The following is a 26,279-nucleotide window of genomic DNA, read 5'->3' as shown; positions in this document are numbered from 1 at the left end:
GAATACAGCATGGAATAAATAACCACAGGATGCTGAAAGTTTCGAAGTAACGTGTCCCTAATGATAAGCAAAATTAAAGTTGTGGTATTTCTCTGACTGTAAAGCTGTCTCTAACATTTTGCCTTTTAAATGAATACGACCAATACCCGTTTTTCCCATTAATTGTTTTACGTTTGTAGTCCACTACAACTAATTCATTAATCCCAAGTAAATTCGATTCTAATTTATTTCACAAGGAATTAACTAAATGGGATTTTTGTCTTATTAAAAGGGCAATGTGTAAGTTTTCAGACATCAACAGGCGCATTTCAACTCTTTAGCACTGAAAATGATGGAGTCATCAGCTAACACATTTTGTTTAATTTAATCATGCAATTCATTCAACAATTCAATTAATACATAAAAATGGTACCTCCCTTTTTAGAGTAACCATGTGAATGATTACCCACGTAAAACATTTTTAATAGCAATCATTTATTTTTGTAATTTATTTTTGCATTATTTTTTCTCCAGAAATAGATTAATTCTTAAATCTTTGTTTCTTCGTAATGAAATCTTATTGCTGTGAGTGATGTGTTAAACGCAGGCCTGCACATTAGCGGAAGTTACCCTGTATCTGTTCAGTCTGCTGTTTGATGTGTACAGTTAAAAAAGTGTCTTTCAACTTTGATCCTTCAGACACCTAACTGTAAAGTAAATGGGTAACACGTAGTCATCACAATGCATTATTCATACCTTCATAATGAATTATAATGCATTCATGAAGTATTATAAATACAGCTATAACTATTTATAAAGAGGCATAATGCATTATAGCCATGTTTCTCATGGCTGAACATGCTCTCATCTGTAATGCACTATAGATCCCTTCATAATGCATTATAATGGTCAGTATAGCAATTAAGGATACTTTGTACTGCGTTATAAAGTTATCTATAGTGCATTATAGATTACAACTTCACAGAACCTTCATAATGCACTGTGCCTTTTTATAAATAGCTGTGTTTATAATACTTTATGAATGTATAGAATTATAATGCATTATGAAGGTATCTATAATGCATTATACATGAGTGCTTTAAGTAAAGTGTTACCAGTAACTGTAAACAAAATAAAAACAGAAAAATATGGCATAATACTTCAGCTACTAAACATTCTCAAATTTATGACAGAAACAACAAACACTTAACAATAAACATTATTTATGGATTTGGAAACATGTAGGGGTCCATCCCCATACTGTATAAACACCAAAACAGCTACATTTAATTGCTTGTCCATATTCTGTGGCTGTATTTGATTTATTTTTACATTCAATCTGATGACATTCCTCTGTGGACACTGAGCCCTAAGTATTGATCTGGGAACAGAGATGGCACTATTGAATATACAGTGTCCTTAATACAGACATACAGTACAAATATGCAATAGGTTAATTATAAACCTTGATGCACTGAATAAATTTCCCTGTTTGTAGCGAAACGGGTTACATCCTTTTGGATGGCTGTAAATGGGAGTGGAAGGTGACAGCTGCTGAATGTGTAGGAATAAAGGTCCGGTTGGTCCCCGCCTGCTGTTGCCACTGTGGGCGGAGTGATACATGTACTGCGAGCGGAGTAATGAGGCCTCCTTCAGGTGTGCTCAGTCCAGAGCCAGCAAGGGCCGCGTGATGGCTCCCTTGCCGAGTTTCAGCATCTCGGGTTCCAGAGCAGACTGGGACCTGTGAGAGGAGGAAGAGGACACCCCCCCCCATGAGTCTTCAGGACATATTCCTCCATTAGCTACTGGAAGTTTTTGGTTGCCATCTATCAAACGCAGCTTATTGCATTGTGCAAGTCATTCGGTCACCGGCTCACTCAAGGCAGGGAGGTTAATAATCTGAGCTGTGCTGTAATATATAGCAGCATTGCCCTGCGTCCCACCAGGACAGTCTGAACCTCACAGTCTGAGCCAGAGGAAGTGTGGAGACTTCTAGACTGGCTCATGGAGGTAGAGCTGTCCTTGGAACAGATGCCAGGATCAGAGAAGGTGGTGGAGAGGTGGGGTGCATGATGGCGGTTAGTGAGGAACCTGCCTGCACCAAGCCGTCCTTGATTAAAGGGGCAAGACAGACGGCCTGGCCTGGTCTGAAGGACAGCAACCCTTTCCAGGGAGGGCCACCCCTGCAGACCCCAGGCTTACACCCCCGTCAGCATCCCGGTTGTTAAACAACCTGCTTAGATGCGGCCACTGTGAGCTCCGTCCCTCGACCACTGAGCTCCCAGAACGACGGCTCTCAGCAGACCCGCGGCGACACTGACCAAACATCGCGGCTGCTGTCTGACGGAACGCGCAGCCTTTCGATTCGCGTCAAAACAAATATGGAACGTGAAATCCTCTCCCAGACGCAGCTAAACCCCGCAAAATCTTCATCGTGTCAACAGCTGTAAGCCATTAATTCTCTCTGAGCCCGAGGAATCTGGCATCGGACCAAATTTCAGTTCTGTTAAGTGAAACTGCGATTCACTGTTATGGGATATAAGCCTAGCAATTTATTTATATATATATATATACACACACACACACACACACATATAATAACCTAATTACTATAAATATTATAACGTGCTGTAACAGCTGCTGCATTACTTAACAGTTAATCTGAAGCAATGTTTAACTTTTACTCCTGTAAAGTCACATGACTCATTACAGACATTATTATTGGTTTACAGGTACACACCGTCATGCTCATGAGATGTCACACCTCACGGTCCGCGTGTGCGGAGGTAAATATCTCACCTCCTCACTACGCTCTCAGAATCGTCCACGGGGGAGGTGCAGAGGGAGCCTCCCACATGTGGCGCGTGGTACGTGTGCGTGTACTCCATCTCATCGTCGTAATCTGGGCCCAGCAGCGTTCGGGCCCAAGTCCCCATGTCGTATGGCGGTAGGGTTCCCCCGAATTCGGACGGCAGGCATTCTGGGTAAATCAGCTGGTGTAAACTGTTCAGGTTGTTGCCGTGGAGAAAAATCTGCAAGGATTCATGGGGCGGGTGGGTAAAGACGCACGTGATGTGTCAGGAGACATGTTTACTATTGATTTACAATTCATGTCATATAGTTTCATGTTTCAGGCCGGATTTGCAATCGAAGATGTAAATAAAACATGTTGGACCCTTGATCACTAAGTGATGCTTGAGAGAAAGAGAAAGGGCATCATTCTCATAATGTGTCGAGGGTCCAGAATGCCAAGTGCGGGCAGATCTTTTACGAGATCATCTACAACGATGGCGTCCAGGCAGTGGTGACCGGCGAACACGCAACAGCTGCAATCACCACTGGAAACAGCCGTGAAGCTACTGTGACAAGATGACTAGGAAAACTGCACTTCCCATCACAAATACAAACGCTACGGAGAGACATTCGTCCCCCAGTTTCACAACCAAATGTCCAGTGCAGCAGCTTCACTTAAAAAACCAAACTCTTTATCCTACTGGCTAAGGAGGAGCAGATGGTCACAGTATAGCAGCTCAATAAGCATCATCACGCAGCAAAGGTGGAGATGCAAGAGGGGCAGAATGACGACTGATTGGGGAAGAGGGAGGAGACCAAAGCACTGCACAGTTCTCTGTGGCTTTTGTTGTCGATTATTTCGTCATTTTACATCAATTGGCATTTTATTTATATATGACCATACATTTGTATTTATAAAGTTACTTATTTATTGTTTGTGTCTACATGTAAGATGATAATTCTTCAGCAAACCCAGAGCAGCTAGTAACACTAAGGAAGGTGTCGTTACCCGTTTCCTGGTCTTGTCCTTGATGAAGGGCCGGATGACAGTGTACAGGGCGTGGACGTACCACGGCTGGTTGACAAAGTGGATTCCACCAAAGCGGGCAGGGAAACTGTCCTGCGAGTGATGAAATGGGGGCCACCAGTGAATCGAACAGAGGTCAGGCACTCTGATTCGGCGCAATTATCATCGTTACCGCTTCATTACCGTTCATTCGCTAATGTATAGAAGTTTTTATCGCTGTATATACTGGACACTAGGCCAGATTTTGAAAGTAATGATTTTTAATGGAGAAGGAAATAGACTTCGGAGTGGAAACCAGCTACCAGACTGCAGGGCATAAGAATGCGTTGAAGGACACCCTATGAAATCACGAGGACAGCGCTGGCTATTTATGCATATTACATTCATTTTCAAAAAGTGCTAGCAGAGGGTTTTTTTTTATTGGAAAGGTTTTTTTAAGGCCAGTTAGATTGGTTCTTCCAGCAGGCCAGGTCTTGGGTGTAGATAAGCACGGACCAGCCTATTGATTTTCCAGGGGACTCGGAGCCCGGCCAAATGAGGTCCAAAGAAAAAACATCCCATACCACCACCCCCATCCCACCACCCCCACGACCCTCGCCCCGATACTGTCCCTCTGTGAATTCGGTGACAGAAAACCTGCCTTAGCAGGAGAACAAATTTGGCAAAAAAAATAAAAAATTAAGAAGATCCCAATTTCAGAGATGCAAGTCAGCTCAGGGAATCTACTGGTGAGCCTAATGCCACCTCCTGTTCAGATAAGAAATCACAATCATCGGGAAAGCTGGTTCTGATATGCATCAGGAGGTATATCCACATTTCAGTAGGGATCTCTACCAGTATCCCTATTAGGCCGCTATCTCCGAACATCTGCAAGTATTCCCATTGAGTGATGTCACAAAGGGCTTTGATACGTCCTATCTGTAGACCTAAATAGCCTACATATATCACCCACCTGCAGTCCCTCCACAGCAAGTTTCAAGATGGCCGGAGTCAACTTGGATGCCTGCTTGTATGTGAAGTTGCTCCAGTCGATGATGAGAATGAAGCCATTTATTTGCAGCTCGGGGTCCTCAATCAGGACTTCCAGGGACAAGAAGATGGCCCGCAAGATGTCTGTGAATGAGCTCCTGTGGAATATACGAGAGCCAGCTCGATGTTAGTGCAGAAGCATCGACTTCTCTCTTGGCCAACCTGCAGCCCTCCACACCTGCCTTTAATAAGCTTTATACTTTATATGGTCATAGGGTGCCCAGGTTGTAGCCACAGACCACACTTAAGCAGCAAATGGATTAATATTTATTCCTGTTTGTCAATTACTTCACATATCTGACATTTTCAAGAAACCATGGACTAGGAAAACAAGGACCAAAAAGTCAAAGTCTTTGCAGGGGGTAAAAACAAAAAACAACCATTGACTCGCAGACCTGGGAAGAGGCTACTTCAATATTTTACTGTTTTTCTGGCTTGCCTAACAATTAAAAATTAATAACTAAAATTACCAGGTATCCATGTATGACCATTTCGCTCACGGGAGTTTTGCTCACAAAAATGTTCTGAGGGCAGAATGAAAAATGATTGGTTCAGAGAGATAACCAATGAGATTGTAAAGGAGGTGGGTACAAGCAACTAGAGGAGGCGAGGCCAACTAATTTGTCTGGCCTCGTCTAGTTACTTGGACCCACCTCCTCTATAATCTGAGGCTAAGGCTATCTCTCTGAACCAATTTTTCTTTCTGCCCTCCGAACTCCAACCACTTCAGTCCATGTGGTTTTGGTGTATCTTTTATTTACATAAAAATATTAGCATTGTCTTAGTAATCATAAATAATGGCAAATTGATATATAATTCCTCAGTGATATTACACACTCCAAAGCTAGCTAATTTAATAAATGATTTAGGGTAACCACCTTTTATGAGGAGCCATCCAGAGACTAAAACCACCTACTCCAAAGTTCATCTCCTTAATCACTAGTGACTGGTCTTTTGGGTCCTTCATCCACAACAACAATGCTTGCAAAGGTCTTGTTACACAAAGGCCTGCAAAGGAGGTGATAATGGGATTGAAGTTTGAACATTTACCTACTCTGGTCCCAGTTGGAAGCGAAAAGGAGGAGGATTTTATGGCCGTTCTGATCTGGTGCCCCTAGCACCCCTGGAAAGCCGTCCATCAGGGCTCGCTTGATACCTGGGTCATCGGCCCTGAAGCTCTGGAACAAGTGGAGGTTCTGCTGGCGGTACTGAAAGTACTGGGCCAGAAGCTTGAAGGTCTCGATCTTGTTGAACTTGCGGGCTCTGAGGAAGCGGAGGATGAATGCGTCATCCGTGCGCAGGAAACCCACGTCGGGGCGGGTGACGATCATGTCCCGGACCTGCTGGATGTCCCGGTGAAGTGTGTCCGGGTTCTCGCTCAGCTCCAGGCGAGCTTTCTCCGTCGTTCCAGAGCTCAGGCCTCCGTGCAGGTGGTTCATGCCGCTTGTGATGGTCAAGTCCACGTGAACCGTTGCCATGGAAATGGGTCCCGGGATTTCGCACTAAAATCCACAAATGCTCGAGTTTCCAAACATAGCTGAAGTGATCTCTCTAGACCTCGTAGGTTCTGTTACTGTGTCCCTTACCTAAAAAAGGCAACAAATGTTAATGACTGAAATGATAACACATTAAAAATAGGTACATAAATACACGTACGTATTTGTATCGATACGCCTCATCAACTCATCATCAGTTTAAAAAACGTTACTACAATTAAGGCACTCAGTTTTTCAGTAATTCTTTCACGTTTTATACAAAGGCTGGTGTTAAGTCCTCTGAGATACTGATACGTTATTGAAAATACCGTGAGCGATCTGGACTATCTTTAAGGTTCATAATGTTCTCCCGATGCAACCTTTTTTCCTGTCACTCCGGTGACCTTCTGATGTTCACCTAACGCGGTACTGAAGGAAGAGCGCCCATTTTAACCACTCTCCACGTAAGCTGCAATCCCACGTGAAATATTTTACTCTATCATAAAAATACGTTTAATAATTGTGCAACTCTTCCACGCATGCAGTTGTACTCTGTAGCGTAAAGTATCTATTATTCCTTCTAAATATGGTGTTCCATTGCATTATCATTACTAAATCAATATCAGTGTTTAGTTAGGCTATATTAGGTATTGCAAAATTACATTCGATAAGCAAAATTAATTAAAGAGAAAGCAGAGCAGCAGTAATAATATTAAATGACAAGCTAAGTCGTAACACACAGTCCGCGGTACCTGGTACCTACCGTGTCCTTTTCAGTACCGTAGCTACTACACTAGGAGCCCATTTGACAAAACGGCACATGGTGCATTTAAATTTTCTCCTGCAGCTCTGAAAATACACTTAACCGTAAGTGTCCCGTGGTCGATTCAGCAACTTTTCTTTGTATTGCGGGAATTGTATCTCCTGAAAAGGGTCCTGATCTCTCCTGGAGGATCCGACACAGAGCAGAAAGGAGGAAAGCGGAAATTATTACCGGGATGCGGAGCCTGAGTGAGCTGTCCGCCCGGAATGGTGCTGAACAGCTCCGCTCCCCCCTCAGACAAGGCTTGTGTGTCCCGGCGCCAGCCCCCGTCCTAGAATAATTACATGCCACAGCTCAACGCGATTGTTTCATTGTATCGTCTCTGTAGGAAACGATTATGCATCCCATTCATGTTATTGCAATGCTCCTCAAGGACGGCGTGATTCTTCGTGCCCTGGCGTGATTCGGATGCTCAAGCAGGCGTGAAAAATGTTGATTTAGTGGTCTGCTCCCATTTGCGTGTTTGATTTCGTCGTGGATCTGGGGATGCTGGGAGACCAGTTATTTTCCTTCAGGTATTAGAAAAAAAAACCGAAGATGTTTAAGAAATATCCCCTGAATCCAAATGATTCATTTCATATAATGAAGGAAAACAGATTATACGTATACTGTGTAGCGTGCTCAGAGAAGTGCAACTGGTTTCGGGCTCTACCTTCTGCTGCCTTTTATGTGCAATGAAGGTCAGCTTGTGTGTCGCTGTATCCAGGTAAGTTTACACTCTCTCCTATAATACGGTGGGGATGACTCAGAAGAAGAACTTAAGAAAAACAAGAGAAATGATCTTTGTTTAAAATGCCAAATCATTTAATTTGCAAAAAAAATGAAAGAAAAAAAGAGGCTAATATATTTCCATTGATAACGTAAAGAAGTAGGGAGATTACATCAATACAAAAGCAAAAGGATATAAGAGGAGGGACACTGGGGACCGTGCCGAGCGCTGTCTTCGCTTCCACCTCCCTTATTCCCCATGTGCTGGCGGAGCCTTGTGGTAATTATTAAGCAGATTCATTAATGTTTTAAGACACCCAGGCTTCGCCCAGCTGTGACCGACATGCCGTGTGACAGCTGGACTCATTTTGTGCGCCTGTCCAGCGATCATTTTAATCCCGTGGAGCACTGACGTGATTACGGCCGACGAGGTTACTCTCCCCAGGGATGCATTGAATAATCCTCCGTTAAATTGCTATCCTTCGATGCTATCCATCTGCAGGTGCTTTCCCGAATCCGGGAGGCTGACTCGTTAACAAAGCCGGTGGAAATCAGAGCGTTTATGTGCACCGATCACACGAGTCTTGTGTGGTATCATGTTATTGATAAAATGGGGGTCTTTGCTAAGCATTGGGATTCACCTTGAGTAGTATACGGCAAACATGCGCAGTTGTGCATGGCTGGGCGGAGGTCTGTCACTAATAAGTCCCCTTCCCCCACAGTGTCTGCACATGGTCACGGAAAGGTCTCTGGCAGAACCCAATGCTAGTCGACAGTGATCCAAGCGAACATTTCCAACTGGCAACTTTTTTTCATGGTATGTACACGGTGAAGTCGGTACAACAGTATACATTCTAGCGAAGTTCATTGACAAATAAATGCGATCGTTTTTGCGAGTAAGACAACACGGAGTATTTTTTTCGCGTGCGTGGTTGTGTGTGTGAGAGGGGGGTGGGGGAGGATCATTTATTGGTGAATTAGTCTTATAACTTGGATGTTGGTCACAAGCATCTGCTGTGCTATCACTGTGTTACTCAGCGACCGGACTATTGAAGCACGAGCGCCTGAGCTCTTGTCTTGCGGCATCACCAGAGTGCAGTATTCAAGCTTCCCTGAAGATGGATAACTCTGGCTGCGTATTAGGAGTGGGTTGGTGTATCGCTTTTAATTTGGAATACATTAATAATAACTTTGTCTCGAAGACAAACAATCTTAGGCTATTCGTACACCTAAAATGCATTTATGAAAATTACCCGGATAGGTTATATCAAAATGTCTTGCAAAGACTTGTCTTTCATTTACTTGAAATGTGTGAGGTGTCACTCACAGTACAATTTACAGAATGTACGTATATGTTATTAATTTTCATCAGGGGCCATGCTAATGATTTGCAGGCACATGAAAGCATATTATATTGAGCCCCCAACCCAGTCCAATCCAATTAAATTTTTTTAGGGCCCCTTGTCACTCAGTGGCCCTTTGTGATCATCCTAACTCTCCCCCCTCCCTTTATGGCACCCCTGTTTATTCATATTCAGGGGCCGCCTGAATCTGCCAGGGTATCCATGATTTGGGGCCCCATGAAAGGAACTACAAGAAGTGGGAGCAGGACATCTGATTGGCTGGTCCTGCGTCCTCTAGTTGCTTGGACCAACCTCCAATCTAACTGGTTATCTGTCTAAACCAATCATTTTTCGTTCTGCCCTCCGAACATTTTTGTGTAATTAAAACTCCCATTTTACTTAGACACACTACCTCTTTGTGTTAATCTATAGCTGTATGAGTTGCACAGTAATGGGTCATGTTTAATTATATATCTTTTTGGATATTGAAAGGAAAAAACACTGACATTGTAGAGAGCTGAAGAAAAAAATTTAAGTAGTCACGGTAACTACCCTCATTGGTGCAACAGCAATACCCTACGTAAGACTTAGTTAACCTTTGGCTACATCTCTGTGTCTTTGAACCGCTCACTTCTACCCAAACCTTGAATCATTTGATCCAGAGACAGACTGCTCTGCTCTGTGTTATTCACATTTAGCTTTGACTCACATTGAGCGCAATATCATGTGTGGGAGGGCATCTTCCTCACGGAACAGATGTCGAGGTTAATTAGGCTAAACAGGCAAAAGAAACGCAGAACATCCAGGACTCATCACCAGGGACACACACGCATGCAGCGGCTTGTCAACAAAACACAGCCGTCGTGATCTCTGTCGTCAAGTCACATTTGAAGAATCAATCCACGTTGTCGCTTTGCAATTCAACTGAGCAGTCGTCACGATGCTTATCTCAGAAGCTGAAAAAGGTGACCTTGCTACATATCCCAGAATCCCGCTGACCGCGTCCATCAGAAGGCAGGAGGATCCACTTTTAGGGCAGCGACGTGTTTGTGCTTCACGTGTTAAACTGTCATCCAGCCTGTAGAGGAGCAGGATAGAACGATGAGGAGAATGGATGAACATGTCCGGCCCCAACAAAGTGATGACCTTTAAATGAGGCATCGAACCTAAAGAGTCAGAGGCACATCAATCATGCAGGACCAAAGCTGCTTGCTGGCCCATGACATGTCACTGGGAGCCATTTCAAAAAGTGGAGGGCAGGGGGATTGACATGTTCAGGAAAAGCTCTCTTGGACAATGGCACAGCATGTAATGTTCAGAATATTCAAAGGCAGATATTTAACAGAATAAACACCGGTATCTGTATTTCCCCATCCCCCCTCCATGGGAGACTCTACGTCAACCCCCTACTATTCAGCATGATTTTGACTCTGGCCATGGTCTCCTGCAGCCTACAGAAGAGTGTGATTGCTCCGGATGCGGTTGTCAAGGAAACCGACACCATGTTGAGTGACACCTGCCAGCAGATCATGCTTGGTTAGTCCTGGCCCCCAGTGGCTGACACAGCCAGTCCTCCAGCAAATGGTAGGGCAGATCTTCCAACAGAGAAGGTCAATGCAATAAATTAATAGACAACTGGTTTATTTTATGTACCAGTGCATAAAGAATGTGCCAAAAGAATGTGGCTGAAAGTCCCAGCAACAAGGAAATAGGTTTAATTTCAACATCTTTAAGGATCAAATCAGCCCTGAACTCGCCAAACCGCATGGTACCTCCACATCATTGGTAGGAAATCTCCCTACTTCCCACACCTTGCTGTACACTCTTGCCTAGCAGAGGTGTTGCTATTGAAATGTCGATCAAAGCGCAAAAATATTCCACTAAAGAGACTTTTAAGATAAACAGGTCACTTTAATTTTGGAAACATTTTCTAGAGGCTCCTTCTTGCTGTGGCTACTGGGCACAGAGCAGAAGCAAACCAGGCTCTCACAGCATTTTATGCCCTGGCACACAGAACACCAGAGGCCAGTCTACCGTCAGATTGTTGATTAAAGACTCCAGTAGTGTCTCAATGGAGCACTAATGAACTTTGATCATGGCGCTGAGGTACTGAAGAAATGGGAATGTGGAATTAGGGCGTTTACATGTGTCAGCATTATACAGTTACGACACGAGTGTAATGCTAAAAATATACACAGAGCCCTACCACGGCGGTCGGACCCTCTTTATGGGAGCGTAATCAGGTCCCAGGTGAAACATTTGGTCTTGCCTTCTTAGTAATTAAGCAGGTAGTTGGTCAGCGGGATCCTCCAGATGGTTCATGCACACCTGCAGTGGCAATCTGAACTAGCAGTGGGACAGAACGTCCCTCTACTGACATCACGTACGCTACAAACGCACAGGCAGGGTTGTACAGGAACAAGCTTACATGCAAACAAAGATATGGAACCCAGGAGGAAAAGACGAGGAGCTGGTCGTAAAATTAGAAGCACAGCTGGCTTGTGTTGGTGTACCCCTCGGGCCAGTCCTGGGGCTACACTAGCTTCAGACTGAAGCAATCTCCGAACACCAGCTTCTCTTCTTCATAGTCCAAGTTTTGAGTCTGCCAGTGGGATTTGCTGATCACCAGGGCTGTTCTGGTGATACATACAGCAAAGGCTAATTACAGACGGACAGTTGCTGCCAAAATCTGTAGTGTAGGACATGCTATTTATTTTGTATTTTGTTTTTTTTTTTTTTTTTTTATCAGGGCATTTCATCACTTTTTGCCAACTCCATTGTTTTTGAATTTTAAAACGTTTCTAAGGTGTTATTTAGTTAATCTGTGAAATTGCATGAGGAATCAGCTTGGTACTACAAAGGCTACTAGCTGATTTTTGCGTTTGGGGGTCATACTCTGACACATCCCCCCACCTCACCCTACATACCTCCTTACACTGGGTTTAAAGGTCACATAGCTGACCTCCACCAATCCCCCTTCCAGCAGGATCTGGCACTTTCCTTAATGGGCCACGATCCTTTTGGTTACCACAGCAACAGTCTCTCCCGTGACTAGCACTGGCTCCACACTGAACCCATCTGCCTCCCCTGGTCACATGTCAAACACCCAGTGGCCAATTGCAGTTTCTCTTTCACCGATGGTGCCAACAGCTGGCAAGAGCATAACCAAAGCTGATTCTCAGAGGGGGGGATAAGCGGAAGAGATCCAAAATGATAAATCAGACACATTACGCACTTCAGTCAATCCCAAACTGCCCTTCAGGCTCTGATGGGGCAGAGTTCTGCTGCCTGGACAGCAGGTGTAACATAATAACTCACACGGGGCTTCCAGCAAGCGCGAGTCAAAGTTCTCCGAGCAGGAGTGAGCAAAGAGAGCAGAGTCCTGGCTTTATGTTCGCACAGCCCTCGAAATGTACAGATCTACTGGCATGAAAGCAGGAATTTTCCTGAGAACGGTCTGTGTGTACAGCCGGTTTCTTCCTGTGACCATTAAATCCTAATATACTTTTTAAAAGGCAAAATATATTAAACCAAACTGAGGAGCGGGAGAGGATCTGAATAATTACAATGCCTCTACCATTCCGACCCCCCCACTAAATGTGTGATACCATGGCCCTGCACCCCATCCCCCCCACTAAATGTGTGATACCATGGCCCTGCACCCCCCACTAAATGTGTGATACCATAGTTCTGCACCCCCCCCCCCCCCCAATGTGTCATACCATAGTCCTGCACCCCCCCCAATGTGTCATACAATGGCCCTGCACCCCCTCCCCCAAATGTGTCATACCATGGCCCAGACTCCCCTGCCCCCGAGCCCATTAAGCCAAACCGAGGCAGGCAGACAGCCTCAGCCAGGCCCCTCTCCTTCCAACATAAGCTCTAACCCCAATATGTAAGGCTTAAAAACAAAGACTCACTGCAATTATTTCAGAGCTCTGTACAACCTATACCTATTTTAAGGGAAAAAAGATTAGATTAGACAGATAGACAGACAGACTAGATAGATAGATAGATAGATGTGACTATGTACACAGATAATAGCTGCTACCATACATCATAAGATAGAATAAAAATATATAATTGAAAAGTATATATAAAACATATAATCTGTATACTTTAACATAACTGTGTGTGTATATATCCATCCTTCCATCCATCTTACAAACCACTTATCCTACTGGGTCGCAGGGGGTCCGGAGCCTATCCCGGAAGCAATGGACACGAGGCAGGGAACAACCCAGGATGGGGGGCCAACCCATCGCAGGGCACACTCACACACCAACACCTACTCACTCACACATGCACACCTACGGGCAATTTAGCAACTCCAATTAGCCTCTGCATGTTTTTGGACTGTGGGGGGAAACCGGAGTACCCGGAGGAGACCCCACGACGACATGGGGAGAACATGCAAACTCCACACACGTGTGACCCAGGCGGAGACTCGAACCCGGGTCCCAGAGGTATGAGGCAACAGTGCTAACTACTGCACCACCGTGCCGCCCCGTGTGCATATATATACACTTGAAATATTTCATACTTCGTGTATATTTCATAAGACATAATTATAAGGTATGTAAGCTACATATATTAGAAGTGCAGTGGAAGCAGAGAGGCAGCTTCACGCCCAAGTCCAATTCACTCTTCCGTCTCTGTTACACGCTGTACAGCTGTGTGGTCTGGGGGACATAAGACTCCCTCAGTCTGTCTGTGTAGTAGCACAGTGACCGCAGTCTGCCACTAAACAGACTCCTCTGCCTGGAGACTTACCTTGCAGGGGGGGTAACTGTCATTGTCCATAATGGTCAGATGTTTATAAAGGGTCCTTCTCCCTGCTACTGATGTACCGGAGTCCAGCTCTGCACCAACCACAGAGCCAGCTCTCCACACCAGCCTGCCAGGTCACTTGGTGTCCCCAGCAGACCACAGCACGGAAAAGGAAGCTGGCGACGACGGACTCGTAAAACATCAGCAGAAGTTTCCTGCACATGTTGAAAGACCTCAGCCTCCCCAGGAAGCAGAGTCCTGGCCCTTCCTATGGAGCGCCTCTGTGTTCGCTGACCAGTCCAGTTTGTTGTCCAGCTGTAGCCCCAGGTACTTGTAGGTCTACGTCGACCCCCTCAACAGAGACTGGTGACAGAGCGGGTCTGGACCTCCCGAAGTGCAACACCATCTCTTTTGTTATGTAGGGGTTCAGCCGCAGACGGTTTGACCTGCACCATTTCACAAAGGCTCCTGTACTGAGAACAGAATGTGGTATGACTCGGAGTCGTAAGTGAACTCAGATGTGTATAGGGTGAACAGGATAGGGGAAAGCAGTCCCCTTGGAATGCGTGTGCGCTGCAGACTATAGTCTCAGAGGAACAGTCCCTAAGCCTGACAAACAGTGTAGTAGGCTGTGTAGCGGGTATAAAATTCATGAGTTTGGAATTCATTTCTGCCACAGAAAACACTTTTATTGTCGTGACATTTCATTTTCAGACAACACAGCTGATATAAATCGAAGGCGACGAGTGTACTCCAGGTCGCCCCCCTGCCCCCCAGACCTCCAAACTCTAGACCTTCCCGTAACCATGGAGACACTGCAGCTTGCTGCACAGCCTGGGGGAGGGGATGGGCAGGGAGGACCCCCACCACACGGCCTGTCTACGACAGGGAGCCAGCGGGTGACCGGTCACAGCCCCGGCCGGCCCAGACAGGAAGCGGTTGCAGGAGGCGTCGCCGTCCGCGGCGCTGTGTGTGATCGTGCACGTGCCGCTTTGTTACACTGTACCACTAAAAAATATCCGCGTCTCCTTAAGGCAAAAAACAGCAAACCCATGGAAGTGGGTGGTCCATGATAAAAGGTGGGATTATGTCACACGGAAACAACAGTTTGGCATTAAAATAGACACATAATATCCAGCCAAAAGCCCATAGAGAGAGAATGCTTTAAGGACAGGAAGAGATTAGGAAAAGGCAAAAACAACAATAACAATAATAATAATAATAATAATAATAATAAAAGATTTAAAAACTACTTTAAGCAGGATGGCTATAGCAATACTGTCATAAGTTTCAGCTGTAACCATACAGTGGATAATTTCATAAAACTCAAAGACTCCAGCATGGTTAATATACATATAAAGCAAGAAATCATAACCCTATATACAGAAAATATACGAAAAATAAAGAGTTAAAACAGCCCTGACGTTTCTCTTCTTCACTTTGAAATAGAGCTTTAAATACAGTCCTACAATTTAAGGTTTTTTTTTGTATACTTCCGCTTTACCACAGTATCCAGACTCCATCCACGGCGACGGATTAAATTACCCCGCTGACTTTGTAGTGTGTAATGTGATTTCCGCTTTGAAGTCGCAACGGTCACGCAAATGAGGAGTAATACAGCAAGAAAGAAAATGATCAGACATGGGCTGCAATCCTCAGCATCTGTGCTTCGGTAGGGACGGTAGCCATATCTGTCGCAGTCCCTTCTTTGAGCCGTGAAGGATCTCGACATTGTGATGGGCGGCCATCTTGGATGTGGCTGAATCCTGCAGTGGGACTGGGGGCAGTTTTGGGGTAGGGGGGTTGGATTGGGTGGGTCGGGGGTCAGCGGGCCAAAGCTGTGAATGACCTCAACAGCAGCCACCCCCTGCTTGAAGCCCGCCCTGGTTCCCGGTCAGCGTTGCATTGGTGGCGGCGTGCTGGGGGCCGATTTTAATCCCATTTGCCTTGGGGGGGGGGGGGGGGGGGGGGAGAGAGAGAAGTAAAAAAAAAAAGACTGTATAATGTCCTTCCACCTGCCCCTTCGTTTCACTTGGTACGACACATCTACAATGACATGTCTGAATGAATGCCCAGAGTTTGGTTACTGAGAAAGGGATTTATACTTTGGGATTTAAGCTTTCTTGCTGAGAGACTCAATATCTGACAGCACCGGACACCAGGTCCCTAGGGGACAAGTACCCCATCTGGTCACTCCAAAGCAGGTGACACAGCATCTGCCACAATTAAGCCAGCAGGAAAGCCAAATCCAAGCATCGCGGCATATGGCTGAGGTCCTGGCAGCGTGGTGTGGAGACGTGTTCCGGAAATGGCTGTGCTGCTGGAACCGCGAGTCTTTATATACGGACAGACCTTTCATATTCCAGCTAGCCCTGCCATCGCTGGGAATCTGGTGAGGAATTTAGGCCTTCGCTATAGCAAAGTAAAGGTCTTTTTCTGATTTTTTCCCCCCCCTACAGCAGTGTTTACCAATCCGGTTCTTGGGGACCCACGGCCAGTCCACGTTTTCCCTCCCTCCAATCTCCCTGCCAGACATGGGGCTGGAAGGGATCCAAAACACTGACTGTCTGTAGGTCCCTGTCGACTGGATTGGGAAACACTGCCCAATATTAACTTCACATTCTTTAGATTCCGTAGCAGGACAGTCAGAAACACATAAAAATGTATACAGACATTTCTGATATCATGTCTGATAAACCAACATTATATTTATGGTAAAATGTTAGGGTCATCCATCCATCCATTGCAGGTAATGTCAATATTTGGGGAAAGTTACATGCATACCTCATTGTTGATATCAAAAACGCCTTCCTGAATCTTCTCATAAATCTCCTTGGCTGTGTTTATAAACGCCTGAAATGCAGAAAACACCTTCAGCGGCAAGGACCGTATAAGAGCTGCCACGCTGACCACCTGAGCAAGACGGCTCAATTTTAATTGGACACCCCCCCCCCGTCTCATGGGGCAACTAAATCTGGAGGGAGAAAGATGTGGAGCCTTTGCAGGGTTTTTTCTCTGCAGTGAAATAATCAGGGAAAGATTAATCAGGAAAATGAATGAGCTGAGATGAGGATAAAACAGCAGAAAACAGTTTAAGGTCTGCAATGCACTGACAGGAGGACAGGGGGCAGTGTGTTACACCCGAGCGGGTTTCCGGCAGCCGTACCTCCTCCACGTTGGATGCAGTCTTGGCGGAGGTCTCCATGAAGATAAGCCCGTGCTCTCTGGCAAAGGCCTCTCCCTCTTCTCGCTTCACCTCCCTCCGTGACTCCAGATCACTTTGAGGGCAGAGAGGAGTCCAGTTCAATGATGCAAAACAGGCCACACTTATTTTATTCGCCCAATCAAATTCCCACACCCAATGAAAAAAAAATTGTAGTAGCCCCAAACATACAACTCCCTCAATCTGGAAGTCTCTGGCCAATATGCTGCCCTTTAGTAATAAGACTGGCAGTAACGGGCACTTACCTCTTATTCCCAATGAGCATGATGACCATATTAGAGTTGGAATGTTGACGTGCGTCTTCTAACCATGTCGTCAAGTGGTTAAACGTGTCCCTTCTGCGGAGAGATCAGAGGAGTCGGCTATCAATCTATGTACAAACGTGCAACTAACATTTCCACCAGCAGAGGGCAGACGGACACAGTGGGAGAGAGAGCTGCTCACCTTGTGATGTCGTAGACCAGCAGAGCTCCTGCTGCACCGCGATAGTAGGACCTGGTGATGGACCGGAACGACTCCTGGCCGGCCTGAAAGTCAAAGCGATGCTATTAACAACACATTTGCAGGGGTAAACAGGAGCAGAAAGTAGCCTATGCAAGAACAGCCCACTCCATGCATAGTCTCCGCCCACCCACTGCCAGCTCCAATTATAGGCCACACTCTCAGCCTTCCCGTTGCATTCTTCATGCCCACAACCAAACATAGGTCAATGACTTCACCATTAATCAATTACAACATCAGAGCAGGGGTTCCCAGTCCTTTCCAGGATCCATCACATGTTTTTATTCTAACCCAACTAAGAACTGCTGCCCTGGTGTAAAATGAGCTCAGGGGGCCACCAGGAACATCTGCCCTCCCCACCCCCAAGGCCTAGGCTAGCTCCTGTAAACAAAGTCCACAGTAAATAAATAATAAGTGAGTGACCCCACCCCTAAACTGAACTACTCAATCAACTTCAGCATGCAAAGGGCAAAATATTTACTATCAAATCTATCAAACCTAAAAAGAAATCGACAGGCAAAAGACTGCAGGAACAGGCAAGCAGCAAGAACACAGCTTATTGGGAAAGACCATAGAGTCAAATGAGGTAGCTGAAAGTGGTCAAAGGGGTCAGTCTCCCCCTGCAGACCAAAGGAAGTATTTACAGCTAAACTGAAAAAAAAAGAAACTATAACTGTACAGCCTCCTGACAGGGTCACGCTGTCCACACACAGGGGAGAGTGAAGGAGAGTGAAGGACACCCCAGTCCACGGCAGACACACACACAGGGGAGAGTGAAGGACACCCCAGTCCACGGCAGACACACACACAGGGGAGAGTGAAGGACACCCCAGTCCACGGCAGACACACACACAGGGGAGAGTGAAGGACACCCCAGTCCACGGCAGACACACACACAGGGGAGAGTGAAGGGCACCCCAGTCCACAGCAGACACACACAGGGGAGAGTGAAGGACACCCCAGTCCACAGCAGACACACACAGGGGAGAGTGAAGGACACCCCAGTCCACAGCAGACACACACACACAGGGGAGAGTGAAGGGCACCCCAGTCCACAGCAGACACACACAGGGGAGAGTGAAGGACACCCCAGTCCACAGCAGACACACACAGGGGAGAGTGAAGGACACCCCAGTCCACAGCAGACACACACACACAGGGGAGAGTGAAGGGCACCCCAGTCCACAGCAGACACACACACACAGGGGAGAGTGAAGGGCACCCCAGTCCACAGCAGACACACACACACAGGGGAGAGTGAAGGGCACCCCAGTCCACGGCAGACACACACACACACACACAGGGGAGAGTGAAGGACACCCCAGTCCACGGCAGACACACACAGGGGAGAGTGAAGGACACCCCAGTCCACAGCAGACACACACAGGGGAGAGTGAAGGACACCCCAGTCCACAGCAGACACACACACACACACACAGGGGACAGTGAAGGGCACCCCAGTCCACAGCAGACACACACAGGGGAGAGTGAAGGACACCCCAGTCCACGGCAGACACACACACACACACACACAGGGGACAGTGAAGGGCACCCCAGTCCACAGCAGACACACACAGGGGAGAGTGAAGGACACCCCAGTCCACAGCAGACACACACAGGGGAGAGTGAAGGACACCCCAGTCCACAGCAGACACACACAGGGGAGAGTGAAGGACACCCCAGTCCACAGCAGACACACACACACAGGGGAGAGTGAAGGACACCCCAGTCCACAGCAGACACATTAAGCGCACATGTCCTTAGGTGGTTCATGTTTCATTTTTATCATGCTTAATAGATATTAATGTTTAATTACATTTATTTATTTAACAGATGCATTTAGCCAAAGTGACATACTAATGAGAAAGCAGGGGTAGAGTGTCCCTGGAGAAATTTGGGGTTAAGTGACTCAGGCTCCAGGGCCCAATGGTGACATCACCCGCCACGACTGGGATGTGGACCAGCAACCTTCTCATCACTGGCGCAAAGTCGTAGCCTGCATTGCATTATAATATGGCATGGTGCAGGAAAAACAAACTAACACACTTACCGTGTCCCAGATCTGTAACTTGATTTGTTTTCCATCAATGGTGATCATCCGTGCGCCAAACTCCACGCCTGCGAGGGGAAAAAACGCCAGCGAAGCGCGAGGACGTCAGGCAAACATGTTTACGGTCCTCCTAAGGCTTGCGAAAGTTTGGCACGCCGAACAGGCTAAAAATATCACCGGTTCGAAGGGAACTTTTCATCAACCAGCAGGATACCTTACGGGACTAGTGTTCATAAGTTCAGATCATTAGCTACAGTGTCATTTATGCCCTTGAGTCAAAAAAATAAATAAAAATAAATCAAGGGCAAGAGTTTCCCCCTGCTGATCCACGGAACGACAAACCAGTCAAGCACATAAGTGTATGATGGGTGATGTGTGCAGCTCCTTACCGATGGTGAGGTCATGCACAGGCTGGAACCGTTTGTCTGTGAACTGTAACAACAAGCATGACTTGCCCACTCCTGAAAGACACAAACGTGATATGTAGTTAAGATTCTGCCCACAGACCCCCCCCCCCAACCTCTCCGGCGAGGCACCGCCCACCTACAGTTACACTCCCAGGCGCGGAGACTTGTTCCTGAATCTGGACTCTCTGAGCCTGGTAACTGGGTCAGATTTCCACCTCAAATGGATGCAAATGCTCGAGATGGTACTATGCCAGCATAAGTAATGTCCCGAGCTGATAAAGACAGGAATCAGGGCTGATACGGGCATTTTTTTTAAATCGATCAGCATCGGCTACCATGACCCGATCCATTTCATTTCCCACGGCCATCTAATGTACATCAGTCGGGCAGATTGTATGGTGCCGTGACACGCCAATGTAATCCTTCGGCACATGGCTTGAAACTGCAAACTATCAAGACGTCAGCCGTGCAGAAAACCTTTGCACTGGAAACTCGAAGCAGCCCAACAGCTACCTGCGATGTCATTTCAAGATGAAGTAAGCAGGAGAGTGTCGATTAATACGACAAAGCTAACTGGAGAACTGCACAATCACAATAAGGAGTACTGTGAAATCATGAGGCTCCCTTAGAGAAAGAATGCACCGGCGCCTCTTGAATGTCTGTGGATTTAAATATTAATTAAAAGATCGGATTGGGATGGGAGTTGGCAGACATTAGTGGTGTAAGATTTTCCAAATCCGCAGTTCAGTTCAGACCTTGATTCTTGGGCCACAGTTCAGTTCATACCTGTTATTTTTTGTGGGGGGGGGGGGGGGGGGGGGGGAGAGAGGAGGCAGCCGGATAAAATCTTTTGGGTTTAGTAAGTGACTAGCAATTGGGTAACTTGGAACACTGGAGAAGGTTGTTATCCATCTGGAGCTAATAAACTAGTTTAGTTTTTACTGCAAGCATGATCACTGGATCATGACGTGTGACACACAGTTGGAAAATGATAGGAGTAACGTTATTATTTACAAAACATACAGCTTGCCCTTATTTTAAATAGAGTAATTTTGTGGTTCATGTGAGAAGCGGTAAGGAGCGAGCACCGATTACAGCGTGTTGCCGCACCCACCAACGCGACGTACCACCGCAGGGACGAGAACCTGAGTGCAGCCGCGCAGTGGTTGATACCGCAGCACCACACTAGTCTGAATGGAACAGTGAGAGTTCTTTTACTGGTAACTGGAGTGCCAATCCTGCTACCAACCCCCAAATTTTCCCTGCAAGTTGGAGGACCTGCTTGCAGAGCTGCGTGTAGATTAACGTCAAAAGCAGGCCGAAGCAATTGTAGGTTAAGGCCAAACTGAGTGGTTTGGATCACGGCACAGAAAAGGGGGATTGGTCTATATATATATCCCTATATTATATATGTGACAGATGGGTTATCTGGTTTAAATAAACTACAGATTAAGCAACATAAAACTAAATCTATACCTGCATGCATACACACATACACACGGGCACATATAGGCAAAGAAATATGGGATGGGTTTGGCTAATCTTATGTTGCCATGGTGATTGATCACCGACAACAGTGAGCTTGGATTAGCGCTCTGATACAGATGCGGTCATTGATAGTTTTGATCATGGCCACTGTGAATAAATGCCGCTTGAATTGGGTTGCAGGAAAAACCACCAGAACTTGTATAGATGGCAGTCGTCTTACATCAAAGTCCTTTGATCGCTTATATGTGGATATTTAATGATCCACGTCATGTATTATCCGGCTCCTGAGGTTATATGACAGACTCTCCTAGAAGTTCAACGGCCAGCCTTCTTCAGGATCTTAAAGTTGCTGACCTGACACAACCTCTTAGGTTTTACAGTGTGAAGGCATGAGGTCACCTACTGCAGTTTAGACAAGACAAACCAGAATCTACAACATTCTAGTGTATCTGCTAGGCTTGTGAATGGAGCTCGACTGTTTCAGGCAGTAGGTGTGCCATGTACGTAACCACAGTCTCTGCAGCCTTTCTGAAACATTCAAAGACATTCAGTCCCACATACAGCTGTGGATGGTGGCGCAGTTGATCAGACAAAGGGACGACTGAGACCAACGTTGACAGTCATGACAAGTCGACACCGTGCTCCCGAGAAGTACCTCAAAGACCAGATGTCAGCAGAACAAGCTGTAAGCACCAGAGCACACCTACATCCCCTGTCTCTAAGAGTGACTGCAGTTGCCAAGCAGGGCATGCTTCTGCGTGGGAGGCGGGAAACAGCCTATCGATGGCGACGTTCCCTCTTCTGCAGTGACATCAGGAATTAACACAACAAACCCCATCAAATGACAGGTGTTCCAAAACACACAAGTATATGCCATTGTGTGGAAACACAAAACGCAAAGGATTATGGGGAGAGAAAAAACAAAGAACACAAGAAGCCAGCATCAATGTTCAAGCTTTGGTACGAGCCAAGATCTTAAAGACATATGTTTCCTCTCTTCAGAACAAACTGCAATACTTCTCCATGATAGCTATATATATATATAACAAGTATGACACCAACAAAAGACCATTGCTTTTGGCTTGGTGTGTCGACTGAGGGTGTTTGAGGTAATTACAATATTTATGAGGTTAGGCACATCTGCAGCAACAAAGTGGATGGACTCGAGCGGGAGTCAGAAGACTGAATGTTCTGGAAGAATACCTTCCACATGGTGACCAGGACTGGACAGAACATGAGGTGGAGACTGCGGATGTCAGATAGGCACAGAAGTCTGGCCCAAACGCACGTCTAGAAAAACACCAACACACAGCAACAACCCCCATATTTTTATACACATACACAAGTACAACAACTCGAGTTAAAACCATAGAGTTATGAAGCCAAATTTTGTTGCCCAGGGAGACAGCTTGACAGAGCAGTGGGGGGGATCCTAGAGAAACAGGACAACTTCTCAAAGCCACTGTGGACAAGCAACTGAACCAGAATTACTGTACAACTCAAGATTAGTCTGTATTAATATGCATCGATTGCTACTGGCTGCCTACCTAAGCTGGGCATAGGGTCAGAGAGTAGGGATTTAGAGGGAATGGACCTTATATTAGTAACTCAAATGTCCTTCTAGGGGGAGAGGGGAGGGTTGAGCTTTTCTGTATATAAAAAGATTACCGAACACTTAGCTGAGTGCCACCAATTCTGACTGCGTTTCACAACGTACGAAGTACACCTCCATAATTAGTAGATTCCAGTGAAGGTTAGGACAAGCCCACCAGCCATCTGGCTGAGAATCTGTCCCTCCTGACAACCTTTAGCCAGAAGCACTGAGCACTGGAGGGTTTCAGAGCTATGGGAGCTCTTGGGAAGCCCTCTAAAGGAAAGGACGCAGAATAAGGCGCAGGTGTGTTGGGTGCCCACAAAAGGAGCTCTCTCTCGACACACCAGGCCCAAAGCAATGGTCGTCCGTTGGTGTCACACTCATATATATTGCTATCACGAAGAAGCACCGCGGTCTGTTCTGAAGAGCCGAAACAAACATCATGAAGATCTAAGCTTCAAATGGGACTACATTTCCACATAAAATAATTCCTATTTCACAACAGGAGTGAATGGAGTGGTTTTAGACAGATGCAGCATGATCCCACAACCTGACAACAGGGAGTACGGCCTTAGAAACTTCACAGGTTGATCTATGGACATGCCACATGGAATGAACTCTGAACCGTGACACACAGTCCAACTATATTCTCACAAAGAGGCTGGTGCCAGCACAGCCCATGCGCAACTAGAGAGAAAACTGAGGATTGAACAGCACACCTGAGATCCTGATCAGCATGGCTGACTCCGCATTGTTAAGCAAACAGTTGTGAAGCTGGAATCAAGACACACCCTCGGTTGTGAAGGAGCCCAGGTCGCGGTCGGTAATTAAAACAAACAGTCTTGGACAAAGTCGCGGTTGAAAAGCACAAACTGTTCATTCGCATGATGGATAGGTCCGTGTTTAAATTCATAGTTCCGATGTCACCACTTCCGCTGACATAACGACAGAGTCGTACACGATTGCAGTTACAGCCAAGACGGGGATGCATATATTAACATTCTGTAAACCTCACAGAAGAAGACTAAAGACCTACAAGTGAATACTGTCCATACATTAACAGTAAACAAATTAAACTGTTTTGGGCATCATCCAGACAAGCTAAACAAGAAAAAACAGAAGTTAATGTTTACTCTCTGTGCAAAGGTACTGTAACCTTACCACGCCAAAATAACTGTAGATAAAACGTCGGTGAGACCTTAGAATACAATTTCACAGGTAAAAATCGAAATATCGGTATTTTAAAAAAAGACCTATTTATCACGTACAATATTTTGTCCCTAACTAAATTCTTTAGATTAACACTGGTCTCAATACAGCTTATATGAGTATACAATAAACAAACGGCCGTTATACAACTACATCCCGTGTAGCTAAAACTGCACAGCGCCATCGCAGCGATGTGTAGTGATAAAACACACCGATGCCTAATCCAGAAATATGGTTAATTAATGCAGAAATAGATGCAGAAAACGCCTTAAGAGGAGCTTGGTTTACGAATCTCGTCCCTAGTCAGCCGGATAGAAAACAGTCAGATGGAGGCCTGCGATAAAGCAACAGCCGAGCAAACAGCAACGCTGCCAGGCGGCCGGAGCCATCGGAGGCTTTGTTTGACATCATGCAGGATCCACGGCCAGGTAATGCAGGACCAGCAAGGTCACAAATACCGGCCAAGATGCAAGGGCGTCACACAAAACAAAAAAAGGCCGTTGTCTCTGTAGACGTGTACTTATTAACCGCATAATCAAATCTGGCATTTCCAGGAAAACAGCGAGAGGATCGCTGCCAAGGGGATTTAAAGCACGAGAAATGTTATGACAGCCTGACACCAGCGCGCAACAATGTTATTTTTCCACTCGGCACAACGAAAGGGATGGAGAAACGGCAGAAAATGAAGCGGACGGGCATTTAAAGTGAGAAGGCTGCGGTTTGCTTATCTACACCAAGGCCCAGGACGCCTTGTGAAAACACAGGCACGCATTTCAAACGCATCTTTTTACAAGTCCATTAGTGGCTTTGTTCCAGTAACTTGTTGGCTCGCATCTCAGACCGGGCTGATCTCTCGTCTTCCGAACGGAGCGTAGTAATTACACAGCGTGGGCATCGCTGAGCGGTTGTCTAGGGAGGTGTTAAGCTAGGTGGGACAAAACGTAGGTAGCCCTCCCCACCACACATATACTGAAGCAATCGGCCTGCGATACCACGTCACTGACTTCAGCACTGCGGGGATAAACGGGAGCTCGACCGGCCACCTAAGTAGCCCTGACTCCGGGACAGATCGCACGCACTCGCTCGCTCCCCCTTACCCGTGTCCCCGATGATGATGTATTTGAATAGGTATGCGTAAGCCATGGCCAGCAGCTGCGTGTCGCACTCCCGAGCCCCGTGCGCTTGGCGATGGTGCCGCTGCCTCTGCTCCGCTATCCGGCCTCTTTCTCTCCCAGAAGAGGGAACAATCGACAGCCGCGAGCTTCGGCCGGCGACGTCACGCGCACCGCCTTCGCCACGCACGCGGAGGCTTGACTTTCTGGGGCCGGAAGTGCTGACACTGCACGCTGCCTCTAGCCGGCCGTCGCGGGGATGGATTTCTGTCCAAGTTGGTAAATTGGTGTATATTTAAATATATTTAAAGAGTGCTTTCGAGAAACCGGTGTTTTATATATTGCGGTCAAGTAGCTGTCTAGTATCTCGAGATGTCATTTTAGGGGAGTGGAGTTGCCGTCGAATTATGTGCGCCATCTAGCGCCCCGGTTCTCTTAAGTATCACTTCTCGCTGGAAAAAAAGTGAAGAGAGATATTCCAGTGGTGCCACAGAATAATCCTCTGTGGAATTTAGGATTCACTTTGGTGTTGTATTATTCACCCTAAGTGCACACTTTCATTTGCAAGTGAAACGACCATGGCAGTGTATTTTGCCACAAGTGACTAGCAATATTGTGCAAAAGTAATGCATTGCTGGAGGGAGAACTTGCCAACTACGACACACACTCACTTGCACTTTATACTAATATCTTTGTGGGGACCATCTATTCATCCATTTACCTTTGGCCTCCACAATGTCATATATAC

The 26,279-nt window shown here is 46.3% G+C and overlaps 2 protein-coding genes across 4 annotated transcripts; both read right to left on the bottom strand.

Annotated features, from left to right (window-relative positions):
• Window positions 1-1,185: 1,185 nt before the first annotated feature.
• LOC125740699 (clavesin-1-like) lies at window positions 1,186-7,862 on the bottom strand. Of its 3 annotated transcripts, none has more exons than XM_049012218.1 (6): window positions 7,067-7,862; window positions 5,879-6,414; window positions 4,752-4,926; window positions 3,782-3,892; window positions 2,779-3,011; window positions 1,186-1,720 (listed from the first exon to the last, which is right to left on the bottom strand). In XM_049012218.1, exons 2-6 carry the CDS (start codon window positions 6,304-6,306, stop codon window positions 1,642-1,644), a joined length of 1,026 nt encoding a protein of 341 aa, XP_048868175.1. In that variant the 5' UTR covers window positions 6,307-6,414; window positions 7,067-7,862; the 3' UTR covers window positions 1,186-1,641. The 3 variants fall into 3 exon arrangements, with proteins under 3 accessions (XP_048868175.1, XP_048868177.1, XP_048868176.1); XM_049012220.1 differs by having other exon boundaries at window positions 7,170-7,862; XM_049012219.1 differs by having other exon boundaries at window positions 7,298-7,862.
• A 6,748-nt stretch (window positions 7,863-14,610) lies between these two features.
• Window positions 14,611-25,730, bottom strand: LOC125740313 (ras-related protein Rab-2A-like). Its single transcript, XM_049011264.1, has 8 exons — window positions 25,517-25,730; window positions 20,111-20,182; window positions 19,722-19,789; window positions 17,615-17,697; window positions 17,416-17,508; window positions 17,114-17,225; window positions 16,732-16,800; window positions 14,611-15,893 (listed from the first exon to the last, which is right to left on the bottom strand). Exons 1-8 carry the CDS (start codon window positions 25,560-25,562, stop codon window positions 15,798-15,800), a joined length of 639 nt encoding a protein of 212 aa, XP_048867221.1. The 5' UTR covers window positions 25,563-25,730; the 3' UTR covers window positions 14,611-15,797.
• Between the last annotated feature and the right edge of the window lie 549 nt (window positions 25,731-26,279).

Source organism: Brienomyrus brachyistius, chromosome 4 (genome assembly GCF_023856365.1).
Source record: "Brienomyrus brachyistius isolate T26 chromosome 4, BBRACH_0.4, whole genome shotgun sequence".
Classification (NCBI taxonomy): Eukaryota; Metazoa; Chordata; class Actinopteri; order Osteoglossiformes; family Mormyridae; genus Brienomyrus; species Brienomyrus brachyistius.
Note: the sequence above shows the minus strand (reverse complement) of the source record. Positions and strands in the feature narration are given on the sequence as shown.